Here is a 23,329-nt window from a genome sequence, read left to right as displayed (position 1 = left end):
GACCCCTTAGCTGCAGGGCCTGGGGCTTTCCAGACTCTCTGTGCTGGAGGTCCTCGACTCACACCCCGTCACCTCCGCCTTGCTTGCCTTGCTAGAAGTGTGCTGGCACCACAGGGGCCATTTCCGCCATTGTAGCAGGAAACCCAAGCAGAAGGGAGTCCTCAGGCAACCCAGAGCCTTACAGTTGGCAGGAGATGGCTGGTAGCCGGCCTCTGGGTCAGTGATCAGAAATGGGATATCCTTATGTGCAGAAAATTCTGGTGAGGCTGCCGGACACGGCAGCTGTGGATCATGAGAGTCTTCCCAGGGAGGAAGTCTCAGGGAGGAAAGAGCCGTCACTCAAACACCCCCTTGTCAGTACCTGGCTTGCTGCATGTGGCTGGTGGCCTTGGTCAGGGGTCTGGCCCTTGACCTTGAGGGATACGGGATCCAGATAGAGGAGCGTGATGTCACGGTGACACAACGTGGCTTGGAGAGAGTGGGCAGAGCAGGCTCATCTCCAAAGCTGAGAGCCTGGGAATGAGGGGCAGTGTCACCTCTCAGGAATGGGACTATTCAGGGACCCCACATGCTCAGTGGCTGCAGTCGGGGTGTGTGTGTGTGTTCATGTGTGTTGTGTTGGCCTTGCCCCAACGTCTGCAGCCGCATCTGCTTATGGGCGGGTAGTTCTTCCGTGCCCAAATGTGAAGGTGCAGCCGTGCGTTTATTGTGTGTTTTCGCCCCTTTCCCGCCTTCTCGTCAGTGTCGTTTGCAGAGAATGGAGCAGTGGAGGAGAGGAGGGCAGGGAGGGAGGGGCTTTGCTCGCAGCTCCCCCATTCATTGTCACCCTACCCCCGGACTCATTGTCCCCAGCACACAGACACATCCTGTTGGCACGATCAGAAGGCCTGATAGGAACCCGCCATTCCAGGTTTCCGGTTTGAGTAATGGGGCCAGGGGTGGGCAGGGGCCTGAGTAGGAGCTGACTCTGCCCATCAGATTATCTTGCTTGGGTAGTCCAAGGTGCCCCCGTCCCGGCCCAGGGCCAGAGACCCACAGGCCTGGAGGCGGGCCACGGAGCCCAGAGAGAGGAAGGGACCGCTGTCATGGTCATGCGGGTATTGGTCTCACCCCGTCAAAGAGCCCCTTAGGCTCCCATGAATCTCAGGATGCATTCTGTTTGGTCCAGCTGCCCCAGCCTGGCGTCCTCTGCCCAGTAAAGGAGGAAATGCTGACCAATTGATGGCAAAAGGATTGGCCTCGTTCTGGCAGATGCATTGGAGTTCAGACTCCTTCCCTTCTCTCCCCAGCCGCTCCCAGCGTTGTGTGTTCTTGCTGTCTTTGGAAGGCCAACGACCCTTTCTGGGCCCGATTTTCCCTCTTTTCCAGAAGGAGTGGAGATGGGTTAACCCTTGAGTTCTTCCAACAGGATCTTTGTTAAAAGAATTGGAGGATGTTGACCCTAGGGATAGGAGTGGGAAGTTAGCTGTCCTCTAGTACCAGATGAAATGAAATAGAGGGACTTCATATACTTCAGCGTGATATAAAAAAGTGAAGGACTGTAATTATTAAGCTCTTACTATTTGCTGGCCTGTCATGTGGCTGGTGGGTCTGTGGGGGCAGAGTGGGGACCTGTGGGTAATAAGCGGTTCGGGCTCGGTGTAAGGGTGTCGGGCTGTCTGATGGTTGGTCAGCCTGGCTTGTGTAGTAGCAAGCCGCTGAAGGAGGCCTGTAGGGGATGTATGGGAGGAATTTTGGTCCAGCGGAGATTCTCCAGCTGGGAGTGAAGCAGGAAAGAGATGCTCGTGTTGACCACCAGGGGGTGCAGGAGGACCCTGAGCGGGGAGTTTGGCTTCACCCAGCTCCAGGTGTAATGGTACCTGCTCTCCCTCCCTACCTGGGGCTCGGGGCAGCAAGGGAGGAGACCCCAGCCGCCAGGAGGCATGAGGGTGGTGGTGGAGGGCCAGGCGGGGCGACCTCGGGCAATGTTCTGGGGGAAAGAGAACGGGATGGCTCTGCTCTAGTGCAGGCCCCCTGGCTGAAGCCACCCCCCTTCCTGCTCCAGGTACGTGCATTACTTCAGCGGCCTGCTCTCCGGCTCCATCAAAATGAACAACAAGCCCTTGTTTCTGCACCACGTGATCATGCACGGCATCCCCAACTTCGAGTCCAAAGGAGGTACCTGCCGGGCTTCCCTCCTCTCCTGGCTTCCGTCTCCTTCTCTCAGGAGGCAGCCTTGGGTGGTGGAAATGGAGGCTTGGATTGGAGTCTCAACCGCACCCCCTCGTGAGCCTTCCCTGAGCGCATCTATTCATTTGCAAAGTGCGTTTGGTTCCTGCACTGCCTGCTGGCACAGGTGTTGGATGTGACAGGGTTTTTGTAAACTCAAAATGCCTTTCAGATGAAAAGCTGGTATTCCTTCCTCTTTCTTTTTCCATTTCTCCTTCGTCTGTTTCTCGTTCTTCTCTTCCTCCTCCCTCTTCCTCCCTCTCCTCCTCCAGTCCTCCCTCGCCCCCTCCTCGCCCCCTTCCTCCTCGCCCTGTTTCTGCTGTCTTAGCTAACACCACCCCTCCCTTACAGGGTGTCGGCCGTTTCTTCGGATCTACCAGGCCATGCAGCCTGTTTACACGTCTGGCATCTAGTAGGTATTCCACGGAGTGACAGGCCAGAGGTGCGGAGGCTGAGGACCAGGGGCGGAGGGGGGGTGGGGTGCTGCCTAGAACCTCGTCTAGGAGAAGGCTGCGGGATGGCGTCGGCGAGCTTTCCCAGTAGCCCCGTGGCAGAGGGGCAGCAGGGGGAAAGCGCACTGCCCGCCCCTCTCAGCAGCCCCCTGTCCCTCTGCCTGCCTGTCTCCACAGCAACGTCCAAGGAGACAGCCAGACCAGCATCTGCATCACCATCGAGCCTGGGCTGCTCTTGAAGGGAGACATCTTGGTGAGTGCCCCCCTCTGTCTCAAGCCCCCTTCTCCCCATTTATTTGGTCTCCCTTCTCTCCTCCTGCCTCTCAAGACCGTCATTGCTGGTGGTCTTGGGGTCGTAGGCTCTCAGGGTTCCTGCTAGGCCTTCCAGCCTCCGACAAGCCTTGTCTATTCCCCCGCCTCGGAGTAGGACATCCCTTCCCATGGGCTTGTGTCTTGTTCTGGAACATCTCCCGGGAATTATCTCTCAGTGTGAGCTCTGGCCTCCTGTTGGTGACAAGGACTCCCTCCATTCTAACTTCAGGCCTTCCTCCTGCAATTTACATCCACTCCTACTTTTCCCATTGCAACCTGTGGGCGGGAACTTCTTGGGAGGACAGTTTTGTCCCCACAGGGCAAGACTGGCTTCCAACTCTCTGCTCTTCTAGAATTTTCCCCGGAGAGCTCTGAGATCCTGGTTGGTGTTGTGACCTCTCCCTCACTGGGGTCGGGTGAGCCTTGGGGGCCCAGTCATGGAGCTGATGAGGCTCCCTGGGACCTGATTTCTCGTCCCCTGGCCCCTGATGGGCTCTGCTTTCCTCCAACCAGCTGAAGTGTTACCACAAGAAGTTCCGGAGCCCAGCCCGAGACGTCATCTTCCGCGTGCAGTTCCACACCTGCGCCATCCACGACCTGGGGGTGGTCTTCGGGAAGGAGGACCTTGATGATGCCTTCAAAGGTGGGCTCATTGAGAGCAGGGGAAGACCTAGCAGGGAATAATTATACCACAGGGTGGAAGAGCAATAATGTAGGGGCTATGGCAGCACTGGAGAGGGAACCATTTTCTGAGGGAAGGGGAGGTGGTCAGGGGGGTGTCTCCCTTTGCTTCTTTTCTCTATTCATTTGAGGTTTTATGTGAATCACATTCAGGCCCGGGACATATCCACATCCATCCATCCATCCATCCATCCACCCACCCATCCAGATCCATCCATCTATCCATCTATCTGTCCATCCATCCATCCATCCACCCACTCACCCTTCCAGATCCATCCATCCATCTACCCATCCATCTGTCCACTCACCCACTTATTTGCCCACCTGCCCATCCAAATCCATTCATTCTTCCATCCATCTGTCCATCCATCCATCCACCCACCTGTTCATCCATGCATCTATTCATCCGTTCATTCATCCTCCCATCCATCCATCCACCCACCCACCCACCCACCCACCCATCCACTCATTCACCCATTTACCCACCCACCCATCCATGCATCTATTCATCCGTCCATTCATCGTCCCATCCATCCATCCATCCATCCATCCACCCACCCACCCACCCACTCATTCACCCATTTACCCACCCACCCATCCATGCATCTATTCATCCGTCCATTCATCCTCCCATCCATCCATCTGTCCATCCATCCGTCCATCCGTCCATCCACCCACCCACCCACCCACCCATCCGCTCATTCACCCATTCACCCACCCACCCATCCAAATCCATCCATTCATCCATTCACCAAGCATTGCTTGTGTGTCTGTATGTGCCAAGCATGGGCTAGACCCTGGGGATACAAAGGGAAAGAAGTCAGGCTCTCCCCTGAGGGAACTCACAGTCTCGTGGAAGAAAGAGACACACAAACATGAGACTGTGGACTGATGACCACAGTAATGGAGACATGCACAGTGGCACTCATCAGGGAGCAGACACCATCCGTACTGCGGCTTCTCTTCCTACAAGCAGTGGATGGTGATCTGTGTCCAGACTGGGCTCAGGCAGAGAGCAGAGAGTGGGGCTGGGGCTCGGAGGAGGAAGGGCCTGATCCCCACAGTGCAGTCTGGATCGTGCAGGAGAAGGATGTTTCTGTGATGAGCTTTCCCTGCACTGGAGCCAGGAGGGCAAAAGCAGAAGATGCTGTTGTAATTACAGAATAGACTGTAAATGTTACCAGTCTTAACAAGCTAAAATAAAGGACTAGCTGACCAAATAAAGCTGGGGTTGGTGAGAGGCAGAGGCGAAGGGAAGGGCACAGATTTCCTCCTCTTACATGGACGGAGTCAGGAGACGCCATCGAAAATGGACAGATCAAGAAATAGAGGCTTAACTCTAGTATTTAATGTTTCAAAGGTAATCAGTAGAATAAATGATGATGATGATAATAATAATACTAGATTTAAGGAGGTGGCGGGTGAGAGTAGTATGAGGGAGCCAAATTATTCATCTTCCTCGTAGTGAATCAGTGGAGATTGCTTAAAATTGGTCTATCTAGAAATAGTGGCATGAAAATAGTGGCTGTCATTTAGAGTTTAGAGGTAGCCGCTAGTGGAACGAGAAATAGAAATGGTTAGAAATGGTTACCTCGTGCAAGTCGGACTGGGGCTAAAGATGGGCAGGACGTATTTCGTTATATGTATATGTATATATAATTTTATTATTGAGTGTGTATACATACATTACTTTAATCTTTTCTAGAAGAAAACTTTTTGCGGAGTCCCTTTTGGGAATTAATTGCCCATTTTTGTCTTTCTTTCTCTTTTTTCAGATGATCGATTTCCAGAATATGGCAAAGTGGAATTTGTATTTTCTTATGGACCAGAGAAAATTCAAGGTATCAGCCGAGTTAGAATTCATTCTTCTGCCCCCTTCCTTCCATCCTGACCTGACCCCATGCCACCCCCGCCACTCTCCCACTGATCTGCTCTACAATTATCAAGTTACCTTGAGAGGCAGACAAGAAGTGAAGGATCTGAGTATCATAGTGGACCCCCAGCTAAACAGGAACCAGTGACTTAATCTCTGGATAATAAAAATAAGAAAGCAGACCAAGAGGCACTGGGTTGGATAAAGTGTTCTGATCCCATTAGGTCATCATCCTATTATATTCAGAGACTGAGGGCCATGGTGGATGGAGGGAGTGGCCGAGGGGACACTCAACGATGCTGGATGGACGATAAATATTTATGAGGACTGAGGTGATTCGACCTGAAGAGGAGAAGGCCAATTGAATAATAGCCTTCAGGCCTTTAGACTGGTTATATGTGGAGAGCAGTTGTTCTCCATCTTTTTTGAGAACAGAATGGGGGGAGATGAAGTTAGGTTACAGATAGAGGGACTCTGGATAGACTAAAGGAAGGACTGCCAGGTCAGGAAGGTGACTCGCCCGGAAGGACTGACTGGCAGCTTGTGTCTTCATCCTGTGCTCTCTCTGGGTATGTGGGAGAGACTGCCTCCCTCAGATTCTGCCTGGAATGGAGAGCATGTTAGGTGGGGGGCAGGGGTATGGCTGGGATGACCTGGGTCCTCTTGGTGTCAAGGCTCTGATTTGCCTGCTGTCCCTGATGCCATGTGGCCCATCACCAGCCTCTCCCACTCTCCCCCGACTCCAGGGGCAGACTCTCTGGTCTTTTGGCACTGCCCTAGGGGCCCCAGGACACACGAGAAAGAGGCAGACACCCAGCCAGGGGGTCCCCCAGCTTTCCTCTAGGGGTATCTTTACTCCTCAGTGCCCTGACCTGATTTAACCCCATGACCTGGTATGAGCCTTTTCGAGAATGCAAGAAACCAGAGCCCTGGGTTCTCTGTCCAACTTAAGCCACTGGGTCCGCCCCGCCATGGTCAAGAAAACAAGAAGTCCCTTGGGGAGCATCATTGGAGAGCCTGTTGACTTCCTCTGTTTTTCCAGCTGTTGGGCTATTTTTTCTTTCTGCTCACGGTCCTCCTGCCCTCTCCTGCTCCTCTTAGGCATGGAACACCTGGAGAATGGGCCGAGCGTGTCAGTGGACTATAACACCTCCGACCCCCTCATCCGCTGGGATTCCTACGACAACTTCAATGGGCCTCGAGATGACGGCATGGAGGGTAGGTGGGACCAGGGGCTTCCAGCCCCTCTGCAGACTGCACAGCCCCTGCTCACATGGCCTTGGCTCTCTTGGTTGGCTGCGACACCATCTTGGGTTCAAAGAGGAGGCAGACGAGCAGTCCAGGGCGCCTTCGAGAGCTCACAGTTCAGTGGGGGAAGATGAGACAAAACATGAATGTATTATTAATGAACTCAGAGCTAAAGAAGGCAGCCAGACAGCCACACGAGGGTATACCGTTGGTGCCAGATGAGTCCCACGGACAGCGAGGGCTCTGAGATTGGCAGGGGAGGGATTCTTGAGAGCTGGAGAGGTCTGGGAGGGCTCCTTGGAGGAGGTGGCCCTGAGTGGAGCTTGAGATACCCCCCAGTGCTGCAAACGCAGCGTTGGTTAGATTTCTTTTAAACCCGCTGCTGCGTTTCTCCAGCCTCGCTGCCTGAGTTCTCCAAGGTCAGAGCACTAGGAATGTAGACACAGCATCGCAGGCCTACAAGCTTTCATCAACAGCCAACGAAAATGTTTGAGAGCTGGGAGCAAACTGATAGGCTCCAAAATTGACAAGAAAGCTGCAGAACTGAAATGAATCCATGTTGGATTTAGCCACAAAACCTAGCATTATGTCAGATGGTCATCTGCAACTGGGTTCACCTCTTGAGAGTTATATATGGGTTATGTTTACTTATGTGGTTCATTTGAATATGTATGATGGGATGCAGGGCGGGGCCTCGAGAGTGAGCATGCTGGGGCCCAGGGACTCCTGAGATGCCCTGTCTGGGGTTTGGCCACAGGCTCGTTTCCCTGATTTAGTCCTGGGTGTGGAATGTGGGAGCTGGGAGGACCCCAAGACCGTCGGCCCATCCCCCATCAGTTTTCGGTTGCGATAACAGACCTGCCTCCCTCAAACAGCTCCCCCCTCCTTCATCCATCAAAGGAAGGCTCTGCTGACTTACCCCCACAGGCTGGGATGTGTCTCTTCAAGGGCACCAGTGCCTCGCCTCTGGGCTTCTCCTGCCAGCCGAAGCTGGTCCTGGGGTGGGGCTGCGCTGTCCGTGGCAGAGCTGGGTTAGGGAGACCAGGCGCCCTCTCCTGCCTCCTGCCTCCCTCTCCAAGGTTTTGGATTTGCTGAGTCCACCCTGGAGGTCTTTCAGGCCTTTTTTTGCGCAAAGATTCTCCCTCTGACCTTGGAGACCCCAGGATGAGTGTGGATTTCAGAGCGAGTGGGACGAGGGGCGGTGGTTGGGCTCGAGTGTAGGGCTTCCTGGGGGCAGCTTGTTTATGTGGAACACTGCAAAGCTGAAGGCTTGTCCTCACCCAGCTTCGTTCCCCCCAGGGGCCCGGACACCCCACCAGGGCCCCCCGGCCCCGCACTCCCCCCTACCCCAACCCCGTCCGTCCGCTTGTGCTGAGTGGCTGAGGAGGAGGCAGAGGATGAGATGAATCAGGCCTGAGGCGCCGGTGGCTGCCAGCCTAATTGTTCATCTCGCTGGGGATGTTTGCATTTTTAACAAGAACACTTGGCAGTGTGCAGGAGCATACAGTGTCTCCCCATCTCTCCCGGGTGTGGATTCGGTGCGATGCTAAATGTAAAAACATTTGGTAAACGATAAAGTGCCAGGCCAAGGAAAGGGAAAACAATGAAGGGGCGGGGGGAGGGGCTATGGGAAGGACAGGGCTTGGGACGTGGTGGCTGTGGGGGAGGAGGGGAGCAGATGACCGAGCAGGAGACGGACAGTGAGGGGCAGGGAAGGGAGGGAGGAGGGGCGAGGGAGGCCTGGGACTCTTCTCCTGCCCTCCTGCCTCCCTCCTCTCTCCTCCACCCGCTCCCCCAGGCAGGGGATGGAACCAGTGGGACCTTCTGGCCAGTTAAAGGTCAACTGGTCCTGCAGGACAGAGGGGCTCCTGTCTGGAGGCTGAGACGCTGGCCCTGTGCCTGGAGGGCGGGAAGGGAGGGCAGGGGAGAGCTCACGGCCCTGCCATCCTCTTCCCTGGCCTGGGCCTGGAGCTGTGCAGCTGGAGTGGTCACCAGGGCAGACCCCGCCTGTCCCACTGTGTGCTCCCTGCTGCCGCTGCATCCTCCACAGGACAGGAGAGCAAGCGGGACCAGCCCCGGGGCGGGAGCAGTCGTCACCATCCCCATCCTGCTTCTCCTGGCCGGGGCACTTCTGGAAGGTTCTAGATTTTGGGTCCCAGAGGTAAAAGCATTTTCCTCTGGCTAATTCTGTAGTCAAGAGAGGGAAGCTGGGCCGGCCCCGTGGCTTAGCGGTTAAGTGCGTGAGCTCCGCAGCTGGCGGCCCGGGTTTGGATCCTGGGCGCGCACCGACGCACTGCTTCTCCGGCCATGCTGAAGCTGCGTCCCACATACAGCAACTAGAAGAATGTGCAGCTATGACATACAACTATTTACTGGGGCTTTGGGGGAAAAAAAAAAGGAGGAGGATTGGCAATAGATGTTAGCTCAGAGCCGGTCTTCCTCAGCAAATAAAAAGAGGAGGATTAGCACGGATGTTAGCTCAGGGTTGGTCTTCCTCACAAAAAAAAAAAAAAGAGAGAGAGGGGAGCAGGAGGCTTGTGTCTCTCTTCGTAGTTGTGGGCAAGTCCCTGTGCCTCAGTTTCCCTATGTGCTAGTTGGAGTAAGGACACCTAAACCCCAAGACTCCAGGCGGTTAGGAGATGGCGCAAGCTGGAGGCTTGGCCATCCCTGGAGTGGTCCTAGGGCCTTGGGGGGTGACGTGGTCCCCCGGGGGCTCGGCCGCTTTCCGGGGAGGTCCTGGACCAGGAGAGGCAGGCTGACCGGAGGTGTGATGGTCTAGTAGGTGAGCCTGTGCGCTTCGGAGCCCGACTGCCTGGTCCAGATCCCAGATCCTCCCTCTGTAGCTTTCCGCCCTGGGTCCAATTATTCAGTCCGCCGTGGTCTTAGTTTCCTCATTTACAAACTTGGGATGGTAACGGTCCCCATGTCATTGGGTTATTGTAGCAATTTTCCTGAGAGCTGGTTAGTATAGGGGTTAAGAATGTGGCCTCTGGAGCCAAATTCCCCGGGTTCAGATCGTTTGGCGAGATCCCCTCCTCTTGGGCCTTGGTTTACTCTGCTGTATCCTGGGGATTCAGCCAACAGACCATTTGGAGCACCTTCTGGAGAGCTGCAGCCTTGGAGGGGCTGCCTGTCGCATTTGCTCGTGAGTCTCTGAGGCGTCAGTCTTGACTGTGGCTGGCATCTTGGGGGTCTGCAGGCCGGGAGGAGGCCCTCGGCCTTGGGAGCCAGCTCTGGCTTTGCCACACGCCGTCCACGGTGCAGGGCACTTGATAGTCGCCATCTCATCTATCGCTCACAGCCACTCTGTGAGGTGGGCACTGTTGTGATGCCCGGATGAGGAAACTGGGCACAGAGGGGTGAGTAACCTGCCCAAGGCTGCCTGGCTAGTGCAGAGCGGATCTGGGTGTGGAACCCCAGCGCTAACCACTGGGAAGTCCTGGGTTGGCTGATGTGCCCAGGGGCCTGTCCTGGGCATCCGGTCCTGTGGCAATCCCTGGGACCCCCCAAGCTTAGGCAAGTGTCTGCTCCCTCTGCCCCCCACCCCTCACCGCTGGACAGACCAGATCATCCTTGTCCTGCCTCTCAGGATGAGGGAGGGGCTAGGCGCAGTGGTGCATGGAGCGTGGTACCCAGGAGACCATTGCGCTGCCCTGCGGCAGGTCCTAGCAGGACTTCAGTGTAGGAACAGCTGGGACACATCCCTTGATGTCCCTCCGTCCCCCAGAGGGTGTTGGGCTGCTCACTCGGGAATGCCTGTGCTCAGGGGCTGGCCTCTCAAAATAGGTAGAGGGCAGTGTGTCTGAGGTGAGAGGAGGCCATTTCTGGAAGCGCCCACCTCTCCTATGTCAGGCCCACTCAGGGAGGGGAGAGGAGAGGCCAGGCCAGTCCCTCTGGAGCCCACCGGGTGACCTGGAGGGAGGGCAGGGGCTCTGGCCTGGGCCCCACTCACCCCCTCCCTGCAGTGAGGGGCGGGCAGTGCTGGAGTCAGAGCTCCTGCTCCCCTGGGAGGCCCTCCAGGAGACCCTGACTTAACCCTCCTGTCAGGAACTGCTCTGTGCTTACCGCCGTCTCGCTGCCTGCCTCCCAACCCCCCAACCCCCAGTTCAGGTTTCAGTGTGCGGCATTGCGATGCTCAGCGCTGTTCCCCTTCCTCAGGACGCCGCTGATCCATCTGACCAGCAAAATGAAGGAAGAAAAATCCGTGTGGGGACTTCTGTTCTCTGTGGGCTGACCTCCCAGGCTGAGGTGGGCCAGGCCCATCATAGAACCCATCTAGTGCCCCCCACCCCCCGCCACAGTGCGGAAACTGAGCTGCAGAGTGGAAAGGGCCTGCCAGAGGGGAGGAAATCCTCGCGTGCAGAGCCCACTTTTGCGTGGTCTCAGTTCTCCCTGTGCCGACCCCATTGTGCCGGCGACCACACTGAAGTGTGGGGAGGTCGGCCGTCTCTGGCCCGGGGTCTTGACATGAGAGCTGGAGTCGATATTTGAACCCAGGGGTCTGACTCCAAACCCCTTTCACTTCCCTGGGAGCTTGGCTTATCCATCCACCCCACACCCCTAATTCCGGTGGCTCCTGTAGGAGGGTGTCCAGCTCCTCACCCTTAGACGACAGAACCCTCACTGCCACATGGGGCAGCCCAGGCCACTCTGGACGGGTCCAGGAAACAGAACCAGAAATAGAGGGAAAGAGGAGAGTGGCCTCTGCCCGGTGACCGAGCCCGTGGTGACCGTGGTGTTTACGGACCATTGTGGCTCCCCCACGCTTAGGCCAGAAGGAGGGGGACGTGATAAAAGGTGAAGAACCAAATGGAAGCTTCACATCAAGAACTTTCTCACCAGAGAAGCTTCCAGGCCTCGGGACAGGTGGCCAAGGAGCAGCGGAGCGCCTGCCCTCACGGGGACCCTCACTTTGGGAGCAGTGCCCTCTGGGGAACCTGATGGCCTGGTGTCGTACTCGACTGGGGTGGCCACAACGAAATACCATGGACCGGGTGGCTTAAACAACAGAGGTTTATTTTCTCGTGCTTCTGGAGGCCGGAAGTCTGAGGTCAAGTTGTCCACAGGTGGGTTCCTCCTGAGGCCTCTCTCCTTGGCTTGTAGACAGCCGTCTTCTCCCTGTGTTTTCACGTGGCCTTCCTTCTGTCCTGTCTGTGTCCTCATCTCCTCTTCTTATCAGGACACCAGTCATATGAGGTTAGGGCCCACCCATACGACCTCATTTTAATTTCTTTCCCTCTTGTGAAGCGCTGTCTCCAAATAGTCCCATTGTCGGGTGCTGGGAGTTAGGACTTCCACATACAAATTTTTTTGGGAGGACACAGTTCAGCCCATAACACCCAGGAAGGAGTCTTCTGGGTTGCCCGTGGTTGGAGGCCAGGAGCCTTGCTCCTGAGCAGGGAGGAAGGGAAGGTCCAGGGTGGGTGGAGGGGGCAGTGGCCTGGTCCCCCCCCAGCCTCCTCCTCGCGGGCCGTCTGTCTTTCTCCAGTTTGTTCTGGAGCCTGCCAGCTCAGCGTTCTGGCTGACACCATGTTTCGCAGCCTCCAGAAGCCCCATTAGCTTTTTGGCCTGAGTTCTGAAGCCCCGTGCCCGGCTCCCAGCTCCCCACGGGTGGGAGCGGGGCTGTGTTTTTGCCTATGCTGCCAAATTCCTCCAGAGTGCTCCAGGGCAAGCCTTCTCGGGAGCAAGTCCCAGACCAAGGATGGGGGCTGCCCACCGCCTCCGAGAAGCCCAGAGGGTGACCAGGCTGGAGCTGCCTGCTGCCCACCCATCCACTCCCACCCTTCCCGGCCTCCTTGGGTGCTCAGTTGTCCAGAGTTTCTCATGGCTTAAAAGAGAGGACTGGTGACCAGAGGCTCGTGCTGGGTGAGGCAGGAGATTGTTCAGGGCCGGGAGAGGGAATGAGGGGAGAAAATGACAAGTCCCCTGGCCCGGCTGAAGGTGGCAAGGAGGCTGGGAACCACCCCGCCTCTGGGTTTCTCCTCCGGCATGGTGCCCCTCAGGCTTTTTCTTTCTGTGGGCAGTCCCACCAGAGCCAGGGGCTGGTGAAAAGGGGCTTGGTTTTGTGCCCAAGCTTCTTAGCCCTTGGGATCTGTGAGGAGAGGCATTCCCTTCCTCAGGGGAGAGCAGGAGGGCGCCCACCCTCTCCCCAAGTTCATTGGTCTGAGCTGGGGAAGAGCCTTCCTGACGGCAACCGTTTGTCCCCGGTCTGTGGTAACGTCATAAGCTGGTTTGTCCAAGGATTCTCTGACTTTTTGGGGAGAAAGGAAAGAGGGAGGGACAGACTCAGCAAACAGCAGAGAGCGAGAAGGAGAGAGAAACAGGTGAGAGACATGGAGATACACAGACAAACCTGGACAGACCTGACCTGGGAGGCAGGAGATTTGGGTTCTGGGTTAGAGCTTCCTTATTTCCTATAAAATGAGGGGGTTGGAGTAGTGACTCTTTCTGTTTCACTGAGCTCAATCATTGTTTCTTTTTGTGACTTGTGAGGAGCCAAGATGGACTTGCTGAGTTTCCCTCTCAGACCTTCGCGACTCATGAGCTCAGAGTGGGAAGCGGCATAGCTCAGTGGTTGTGTCAGTCAGGAGAGGCTTGGTTATGCTGCGTAACAAACAGCCCCAAATTCTCAGTGGCTTAACCCAGTAAAAGCATCTTTCTTGCCCATGCTGCATGTCCAATGTGGGTTGGCACGGGTCTCTGTGATCTTAGTCACTCTGGGTTGATGGTGGCTTCATCTCAGATGCTCCCATCACTGCTACAGTGGTGGGTAGAGGACACTGTGACATGCACACTGCTTCTGCCTGGAAGTGACACACTTTCCTTCTGCTCACGCTTCCTGGGCCAAAACCAGTCACACATCTGTGCCAACTTCAGAAGGGGCAGGGGAGTTGTGCATGGAAGATAGAAAGCTGAAGTAATGTTGTGTAGACGAATGTCGGCTATCAGGAGTAAGACTGTGGGGAATCAGAAGATCTGGTTCCGGGCTCTGTTGTTTATACCTGTGCTCCTTGGTCAAGTTGCTTCGCCCCTCTGAGACCCAGATGCCTTATCTGTAAAATGGGTACAATAACAGTACCTTCCTTATGAAATTGTTAAGTTTCAATGAGGTAATGTATGTGAAATGTGAGCACATTTGTGTACTGTGTGTACTATGTTGGCAATAATTTGTGTCTATTATTATTACTATTGAAGTGCTGGGGGAGAAAAGATAGAGATGATTTGAATGTATGCAAGCCCTCTCTTCTTAAGAAAAAGCCCACACCCCCCTTGCCCCTCTGCTCTACCATCTCTAGCTGGCTCTGTTCTGGGAACCCCACTCTTGGGAGTCAGGAGCCTTGCCTCTGACACCAACTTGCTGTGTGACCTTGGAAAAGTTACTTCCCCTCTCTGGTTCTCAGTTTCCTTATCAGTGAATTGAGGAGGATGGATTCCAAAGGGGACTTCCAGCTCTAAAACCCCAACCCCTCACAACGAAGTGATGACAATGACAGTGGCTAGTTGATAGCCTCCTGTACCTACCCTGTGCCAGGGACCACTGACTATATGTTCTCTTGGTTATTCCTCCCCAAACACCTAGGTAGCTACTGTTTCGTAACTATTGTTATAGTTTGTAACTATTATTATACCTGCAAACAGAACTTGTAGGCTGTGGTTATAAAGCCGCTTTATTTTATCTACCCTGCCCTTTAACTCTGTCCTCTGCTTCCCCTGGCCTGAATGACATTAGGGCCAGTCCTGTGCCTTTTCTAGTCACCCTCGGGTCACAGACGACCCTTGGGTCAGTAATAACTGTTCCCAGTGCCAAAGTCCTTGGTGCTTCATCAGAGTTAGTTCTTCCCCTTGTCAGCGCCTGCCTGGCCTCCAGCTGTGTGTGTAGGGGGGGCGGGAGGGGCAAGGGGGGCTCAGTAGGTTTTCTATCTGTTTCCCTGACTTGTGGGAAGAGAGGAAAGGAGGGAAGGGGTCAGAGCCTTCTTGCCTGCCTGGCACTGTAGTGAGGTTGCACAGGCACGCTCTGTGTGGAGACAGAGGCATGGATGATACAACTTCTGAGCTCTCTGCCAGTGGAAGGTTCCGGAGGCGTCGAATGCTGACTGTTTCTCTCCTGCAGCACTTTCCTGGGTGTTTGGAGCCCCTGCTCCAAGTCCCCATAAGTCTGACTCGCTGTCTCCTTCGGGTGGGTGACCGCTGCTCTGTCAGATGCTCACGTCCCTTCCGCAGCCCAGGCATCCCTCGCTGCCTCCCCCCTCCTCCTGCTGAGGTCGGTTCCGCCCTCCAGGGAGCTGTCCTGGACAGGATCTGAGCAGCCCCAGGCTGGCCCCCCCTCCCCTCCGTCCACGGGGCCCTTCAGTGCTCTTGGCCTCAGCAAAGCCTTGGACTGAGGTGGCCGAGGCAACCTCTCTCTCTGTTCCAGACTTTCAGGCCTGAGCCGGGCCCTGTCTCTCATGTCCTCCGTGCTCCAGCCGACTCACGCCGAGCCGAGCAGATTCACGGAGATGAGAGGAAAGCCTCTAGCAGGTGGCACTGTGGCAAAGCAACATCTCTCCAGAATTCCTCTTGGTCTCCCACCTCCTGAGCCTTTACTCCCCTGACATGGACGTGCGGGTGCAGTTTAGAGCCACGAAAGTTTTCAGCCATCTCTCTCTTTAAAAAAAATTAACAGCTAATATTATATATATTTCTATCTATTAAAAAATAATTTAAAAAACTTAGCAGCTAATATTATATAATATTTACATATTACGTATAAAAATTTAGCGGCTAATATATTGACATAATTTAATACCATAACTTCACCTGTTTAAAGTGTACAATTCAATGGGTTTTAGTATATTTCGGGTTATACACCATGACCATGATCGAATTTTAGAACATTTTCATCACGCCCAAAAGAAACCTCCTGCCCGTTAGCAGTCACTCCCCATTTCTGTCCCCCGCCCCGCCCCAGCCCGAATCTACTTTCTATCTCTATAGATTTGTCTCTGCTGGATGTTTCATGTAGAGGGAATTATACAGTGTGGCTTTGTGTGGCCTTCCTCCACTTAGCATGATGTTTTCAGGGCTCATGCATGTTGTAGCGTGTGTCAGTACCGTGTTCATTTTTATTGCTGAATAATATTCCACTGTATGGCCACACCATATTTTGTTTACAGATATATCAGTTGGTGAATATTTCCATTGTGTCCACTTTTCAGATGTTATAAAGAACGCTGCTGTGGACATTCATGTATCAATTGTTGCATGGACTTATCTTTTCATTCTGCTTGGGTAGAGACCCAGGAGTGGAATTGCTGGGTCACGTGGTAACCCTATGTTGAATCATTTGAGGACCTGCCAGACTGATTTCCAAACTGGCTGCACCATCTTACGCTCCTCCTGGCCGATGTATGAGGTTCTGATTTCTCCACATCCTCACCAACATTTATTACTTTCTGTCTTTTGATTCTACCATCCTAGTGGGTATACAGTGGTATCTCATTGTGGTTTTGATTTGCATTTCCCTAGTAATTAATGATGTTGAACATCTTTTCACATGTTAATTGGCCGTTATATATCTTTTTTAGAGAAATATCTATTCACATCCTTTGCACATTTTTTAAATTGCTTTGTTTTGTCCTTTTGTTATTGAGTTATAAGAGTTCTTTGTATATTCTGGTGATAGGTCCCTTATCAGATATATGATTTGTAAATATTTTCTCCCATTCTGTGGGTTGTCTCTTCACTTTCTTGATGTTAGCATCTCTTTCTGGAAGCCCTGTGTGGTGACCCTGACTTGTGGAATGTGGGTTTCACTTTCCTGGGACCTCTGTTGCAACGGAGACCCAAATATTTCCGTGTTAACGTCTGGTTACGACTCGTGTTCCCATTTTATAGATGAGGAAACTGAGGCGATAACAGAGAGGTGAGAGCCTTGTCCAGGGAAATATCCAGAGTAAATGGAGGCAGGATTCCAGCGTGGGGGGTCTGGGGCGGGAGTCAGGGGTCCACTCTGCTTCTATCATTCTATGATCTTGATCTAAAAGATCATTCATTGTAGCCTGGAGTACTTTAGGCGGCTTGGTCTGAGCTCTTTCCAGCCCCAGAACTGGTGCCTGGACTGGCGTAGAAAACCCGCCCCGTGACCCAGAGAGCGGGGACGAGTTCCAGATCCCTGGGTGGCAGAGCAGCACAAGAGCCCATGAGTGCTGCCTCAGTCAGGCACACGGCCCTGTGTCCCCTTGTCTCCCGGGGCCAGGCAGGAGGAGGGAGGGCAGCCAAGGGCGGCTGCTCTGGGTCAGGAGTGAGGCGGCCCCGAGCCCACCCTGGGAGGGCCCCTGTGCACCACGGTGAATGTGTGCACTTGACACACGCTCCTAGACTTTGACATTCATGCTTTCTGGTAAGATGTGAGAGGAGCCGGTCAGAGAGGGGAGTGCAAGATTGCAGGTGGTTGCAAATCATTGACACAAAGGGTCCAAGGATCCTGGTACGTGTGTCGTCTCTGAGCAGAGGACTCTAGGCGGTGTTTTCTGAGCATGGTGCCGAGAGCCTGGGATTCAGCGCCACGTTGATTTTTGTTGGGAAATCCTAGCCTGGCTGCTGGAGAGGGCAGCCCTCCTGCTCTGTCAGTGTGGGGCAGGGGAGGGCGGGAAGGGAGAAACTCAAAGCTGCTACTGAACACTTCAGCTTCTGTTCCTGTTCTGTCACATCACATAGGACAAAGGGCTTAGACTGCAGCAGGAGGGGTTTGAGTTAGCCACCTGGTAGAACTTCCCGACTGTGAGAGGGTGGATCGACTGTGGCAGGGAGATTGGGTCCTTGTCATCTTGGCCCCCTTGGGCAGAGATGTTGAGAAACAAAGGTGATAGGTCTCAGTGTGGGGTGGTCTGGGCAGGATGGAATGGCTTCTTAAGGAGGATCTGGGTACCTTCTCTTCCCCCAAGAGGGGAGTCCTCTCCTGACCTGCTGAACAATCAGAGTGCTGAGAATTCAGATGCAAGGTCGGCCTGACCTTGTGGGTAAAGAAGATGACACCACTGACCCAGCCGGCCGGTGGCCAGCCGGCCACCTGCTCAGCGCTGTTCCTCGTCGGGCGGGCGGTGCATGTCCTGTGCCCTCGGACCCCTAGCTGGCCCTGCTGTGCGAGGCAGCTGGCAGGCCTGGGGAACGGTGTCTGCCCATGGAACATTCGGTAAACCGACACCCTCCCGAGTGAATGTGCCTTTGGTCCCCTGTAATCTCTGCCATCTCTGGAGGTTGGGAGGGCGGGAGCTGCCCTCAGAGGGGACGCGGAGCTCCTGGCCAGCGGCCTGAGCGGCACACCTGCCCTCGCTTTGTGCTCAGATATCAAGTTCCAGGCCAGGGAAGAGGAGAGTGTGCACCCTTCCCACTCCTTCCTCTCCTGCCAGACCTGTAGACAAGCGCGAGTTAGCTGGACCCGGCGAGACCCCCGATACCGACTCTGACCGCGTCCCAGAAGAGAAATTCAAGCTTCTGTCCATCAAATATTTTTTCTTACTCAACTAAAGCTGCCTTTCACCCATCATTCCCTCCCTCCCTCCCTCCCTCCCTTCCCTCTCTCCTTTCTTTCCCCAAAGACGTACAGATCACCGATGAGGTAGGGGGCTCCGTGCCAGCCCTGGGGTATAGAAAGCCGAGCCCTGGAGTGGCCTGCAGACAGGGGCGGGGAGGCGTGCGGTGAGATCAGATGAGCGCACCATCCACGGCGACCCACCGCCAAATGGAGAAGGGTCTCGGCCCAGGGCCCCAGCTCCTCAGGAGAGGTTTCTGGGGATGTGGTGATCAGAGGTGGCTGGCTTTGCGAGGGGCTGCATTTATACTCCGCCTGGGCGGGTAGAGGGCATTGAAAGCAGAAGTATTTTTCAAATCTAAGAGTGGCATAATGATGTTGCTCCAGGTCTAGAAAGCAGAGGGAAAGAAAAGCCATCAGATCTGACTGGGCTCCCTCGCCCTGTGACCCGGTGGGTGGGATGTGGGTGGAGTGCTGGTGTTGTGAAGGTGGGAACGATGGAGAAGTGGGATAACCGTGAGGGAGTGCCCGGGAGCCACATACACTGGGTCCAGGAGGGGAGAGCGAACCAGGAGATTAAGAGTAAAGGTGACACCCCAAACCCTGCGGCGCGTGAGTCCCTGGGCCCGGATTGGTTGCCGGATGGCCGTGACAGTGGCCGGCGCTCAGGGAGCAGGGACGCTGACCAGCCCTTTTCCTCCTCTCGGCCTGTGCAGACTCCACCCTGCCGCTCGGCTTCCCAGCCCGAGGTGGGCAGGTGGACGCGCCCCAGCTCTGCGGTGTGCGTGGTCCCCAGGATGGACCTCCTTTCCCTCAGGCTGCAGGCCCTCTGGCCTCTGCCTTTAGCCCACAGCATCCAGCCCTCGGTGGTGAGAGTTGTCTTTCTGGATTATTCCGGATTATTCCTTGCTGGACCTTTTCAGGCCCTGGGCGGTCCTCCCTGCCTTGGGAGGCTGTGCCCTGGCCCTCTCTCTCCCTGCCCAGGGCAGTTGGCTTGGGCTGGCCCGTAGGTGCTAGCTGAGGCTGGTTTGCTCTTTGGCAAAGTTTAACGCCTTCACCAACTGTGCTGGCTTTCGGGCCATCTCTCCCTCAGCCTTCCAGAGGCAGCCTCCTCCCTGGAGCTGGTCTGCGTCTTGCCCACTCCTCCTGCCTGCTGGCCGGTGCACTTCTATTCAGGCGACAGAGCCCGTCTCTCTTGGTCCACTCTCCCAGTCCCTGGTTCCTGTCCAGTGGAGAATTCTGAGACCATTTATGGGAGAAGGTTTGAATGGCCCTGGGATCTGGAGAAGGATTGGTCCTTCCTCCTTCCACGATTCTCCTCCCTCCATTTCCAGCTGCCCATGGATGATTCATCCCTGTAAATCTCTTTCTTTCTTCTCCATGCCCCTCTCCCTGGCAAGAGACCTTCTAGAATCCTGCCCAGGTCCCAAGCTCACACGCCTTCGGTATGAGGCAGTCTCCATTAAGGTTAAGAGGGACAGTGTCTTAGAGTGGCCTGAGAAGGGACGAAACCCACCCCCAACTTGGGAGGCGGTGGAGGTGCCATAGCGGTTGGGAGCGTGGGCTCAGGACCCAGGCTGCCTGGGGTCACGCCCACCTCGCCTCTTGCCTCCTGTTGACCTGGGGCAAGTCCTTTAGCCTTTCTGAGCCCAGCGTTCTCACCTGTAAAATGAGGACGGGATAGTACCTCTCCTGTAGGGCTGAGGATGAAATGAGATCTCCTGTGGGTCGCTGCTCTGTGCCTGTTCCGTAGTAGGTCATCAGTTAACGTGAGCGCCTGACCCTGTGATACTTGATGAAATGCTCCCCTGAGTGGGAGTCAGCTCCTTTCCACCATCCCAGTTGTTGAGTGAACTTGGAACCCCGGCCCCTGGCTGAAGGCCAGTGTTCCTCCTGCCACACTGGACCGGGTGTGTGTCTGAACCTTTCCCTGCGTCATCCCAACGCCAGGCTCCGTTCCCGTGTGTGAGCCGCTCCCTCTGCTCAGCGGCTGGGGGATTTGCGAGGTCACCCAGCTCGGGGGCAGAGCAAGCCGAGCTCCCAGGGCCTTGCCAGGGTCTTAACCTCTCTGGGTCCTGCCTCCCTGGCACCGGCCGTCAGTGATGGCTGGGTGGTGGGTTATGGTGGTTCCGGGAGCCACGATACAGTTGCTTCTTTCTGCTCTGAGAAAACGTATCAGAATGAGGCGAGTGAGGATGACGTGCTTACAGGCACAACCTTGAATCTGCTCTATTGAGGGAGAAAGAAGGAAAACCAAATCGTTTGTGTTCTGTGGTACATGGACTGTCCTTAGGAACGGTCACTCATTCGTTCAACACGTATTTATTGAGTGCCTCCCACGTGCCAGTCACTGTTCTAGCTGCCGAGGATGTAACAGCGAACCAAACAGCATCCTTCCCTTGTCACAATTATATGTTAGTGGGAGGAGACAGATAAAAAAAAATTTTAAAGACATAATAATAAGTAAATGAGAGAGCATGTTAGAAGAATAAATACTCTGCAAAGACAGAGCACAGTAAGGGGGATTCGGATTGGGGGTGTCGAGTTGTGAGATTTTTTAAAAAACTAGTCAGCCTAGGTTTCACAGCAGAGGGGACATATGGGCAAAGAATTGAAGGAGGTAAGGGAGTCAGCCAAGCAAATAGCTGAGGAAGAGCATTCCTGGCAGAGCAAACAGCACATGCAAAGGTCCTGAGGCAGGAGCCTACCTGAGATGTTTGAGAAGCAGCAAAGGGGCCAGTGTGACTGCAGTGGAGGTTGTAATAGGAGATGGAGTCAGAGGTGACGGGAACCTGATTACTTAGGGTCTGGTAGTCATTGTAAGGATTTGGCTTGCACTCCCAGCTTTTTCATCTAGCGATGTATTGTAGAGATCTTTCCATAATAGCATGTAAACAGCCTTCTCATTTTTTCCAGCTGCATAATATTCCACTGTCTATATGTACTGTGTTTCATTTACTATATTTAAGTAACATGGACATTTAGGTTTTTTCCAATATTTTGCTGTTTTCAAAAAAGCTACAGTGAATAACCTTGTCCCTCTACCATTTTCGTCTGTGCAAGTCTATCTGTAGGACAAATTTCTAGAAGTGGAATTGCTGGGTGGGAGAATATATGCATATATAATTTTGATAATGCCAAATTGGCTTCCATGAGGGTTGTATTAATTGATACTCCCAGCCAGCAATTTGCTCAGGGCCCAGGAGGAAAATCGACCTCTCCGTTATATACACCCCCCGTATGTGACCTATGAGGTGCCTGTTATTTCCTTTATGCCTCATGACTCCTGTGAGCTGAGTATTCTTGTTCCCATTCCACAGACGAGGAAACAGGCACAGAGAGGTTAAGTAACCTACCAGTGTTTGCACAGCCAGGTAGACGTAGAGCTGGGATTCCGATGCCCGCCATTCCTCACCGTGGCTTCACATGGACTAGAGTCTGAGGAGCCCCGTGCAAGTGGGTGTGTGGACCCCGCAGCCTGGGGTTTGAGGCCTCTGAGAATAAGAGTCTGAGTTGACATGGAAAGTCTGCCTGCCCAGCTCTGCCCACTGCTGCGCCTGCCTCCCGGGGACCCTTGCAGGCCAGCGGCAGAGTGAAGAGGCCAGGCCCAGGGAACTGAAGCCACATTGGCTGAGCTGACCAACCTGGCCTCCCCTTCTGGCCCCTCCCATCGTGACACCTGGGAGGCTGCCATCTGGTTAATTCTGCCCTGGGTGGGAGCTCCCGCCGCCGTCTGCCGGGTCAGCTTGCTCCGGAGATTGGGTTTCAGCATATCGCTGATGAAAATAAATGAGCCTGTTTATTGCCCTGCACGGCCCTCGGAGCCGCTGCAGCCTGGCGTGTATTTCTAGACTTCCTGTAAGTCACCGTTTCTGTCCTAGCCCCCAGGGGCTCCGTGGCTGCTGCAGAAACAGCCTGGGACGAGTTTGGAGCCTGGAGCTACCCGGGCAGGACCAAGCAGGACAGGAGAATCGGGGCCCCCGAGTCCAAGGGCTCTGGCATCCAGACAACGCCTGGTTGAGCATCTTCTCTGACTTGGATCCTTGTGCACTGAGAGCTGGCCAGGTGTTCAGGGATCAGCCGGTTGTACTCTCCCATTGCACAGAGGAGTAAACTGAGGCCCACCTAGGATCTGTCCTTAGTACTCTGGCCCCTCGTCTCTCAGTCTATTGCTGTCGCTTCCAGAGACACTTTCTCTAGGTCTCTTTATTGGCCAGTTAGGCACGTGAGGGGAGAGTTGGAGAGAGTGGGTTTTAGCTGCAGCAGGAGGGGTGGAGGTCTGCCATGCGGGAGAACTGTCCTGCCTTTGAGGGATGTGAGAAAGGGGAACTGGAGGCAGGACTGGGTTTTCTTGAGGTTGAGGAGAATCCTTCCACCCTACGTCTAGATAGGGTGAGTGACCATGGTGTGTGGACATGGGAGAAGAAGGCACCTTCTGGAGAGCTCTGACGAGGCCCTGACAGGTTCTATGTGCAAAGGAGACTCGGGAGTCTCATCCCAAACTCCCTTTTTTCCTGCCCCTCCCTTTCTGTGCTCGAGCATCGTTTGCACCCACACGCTCTCCCGCAGGCTCATGGGCGTCCTGCCCCAGACGGCAGATCTGCTGGACTGCTCTCGGACCTTCCAGGGCCAGGACCCGTGCAACCCCAGGCGCCGTATCCATGCTATGGGAAGGGGCTCCCTCGTTCTGGGAAGCAGCCCAGAGCTGCGGGTGGGTGGGGGCTGGAGCTTCTGACAGCCTTTCTCATCCTGACCCGGTCTTTCCATCTTCCTGGCCCGTCAGTGGCCTGGTGCTTGTCGGAGACTTCGCCTTGCGTTGCTTTGATTGCTTTAAAAAAATTGTTCGCAGCAAAGTGTTCTTTGATGTTTATTCTCCTCCTTCTCCAGGGGCAGTGAGATCAGATTTTGATATGAAAGCTCAAAGCTTCTCAGGTCTTTCCTTCTTCCTTCCTGCCTCCCTGCCCTCCTCGGTCTGTACGCTGCTTGAGAACCTTCGAGAACCGGGCAGGTGCTCTTCACATGACACAAGGAGGGAAATCAGCCCTG

General features: G+C 54.7%; 1 protein-coding gene across 1 annotated transcript in view; it reads left to right on the top strand.

Moving 5' to 3' along the window:
• The window catches only part of TNS1 (tensin 1), a 167,622-nt gene that overhangs the window by 85,008 nt on the left and 59,285 nt on the right, over positions 1-23,329 (top strand). Inside the window, exons 11-16 of the mRNA XM_058532966.1 lie at positions 2,045-2,157; positions 2,560-2,620; positions 2,838-2,913; positions 3,486-3,615; positions 5,429-5,494; positions 6,628-6,744. Of these exons, the coding sequence (XP_058388949.1) occupies positions 2,045-2,157; positions 2,560-2,620; positions 2,838-2,913; positions 3,486-3,615; positions 5,429-5,494; positions 6,628-6,744 (563 nt within the window). The remainder of the gene's footprint in view (positions 1-2,044; positions 2,158-2,559; positions 2,621-2,837; positions 2,914-3,485; positions 3,616-5,428; positions 5,495-6,627; positions 6,745-23,329) is intronic.

This window comes from Diceros bicornis, chromosome 37 (genome assembly GCF_020826845.1).
Source record: "Diceros bicornis minor isolate mBicDic1 chromosome 37, mDicBic1.mat.cur, whole genome shotgun sequence".
Taxonomy (NCBI): Eukaryota; Metazoa; Chordata; class Mammalia; order Perissodactyla; family Rhinocerotidae; genus Diceros; species Diceros bicornis.
This window is presented reverse-complemented; position numbering and strand designations above follow the sequence as displayed.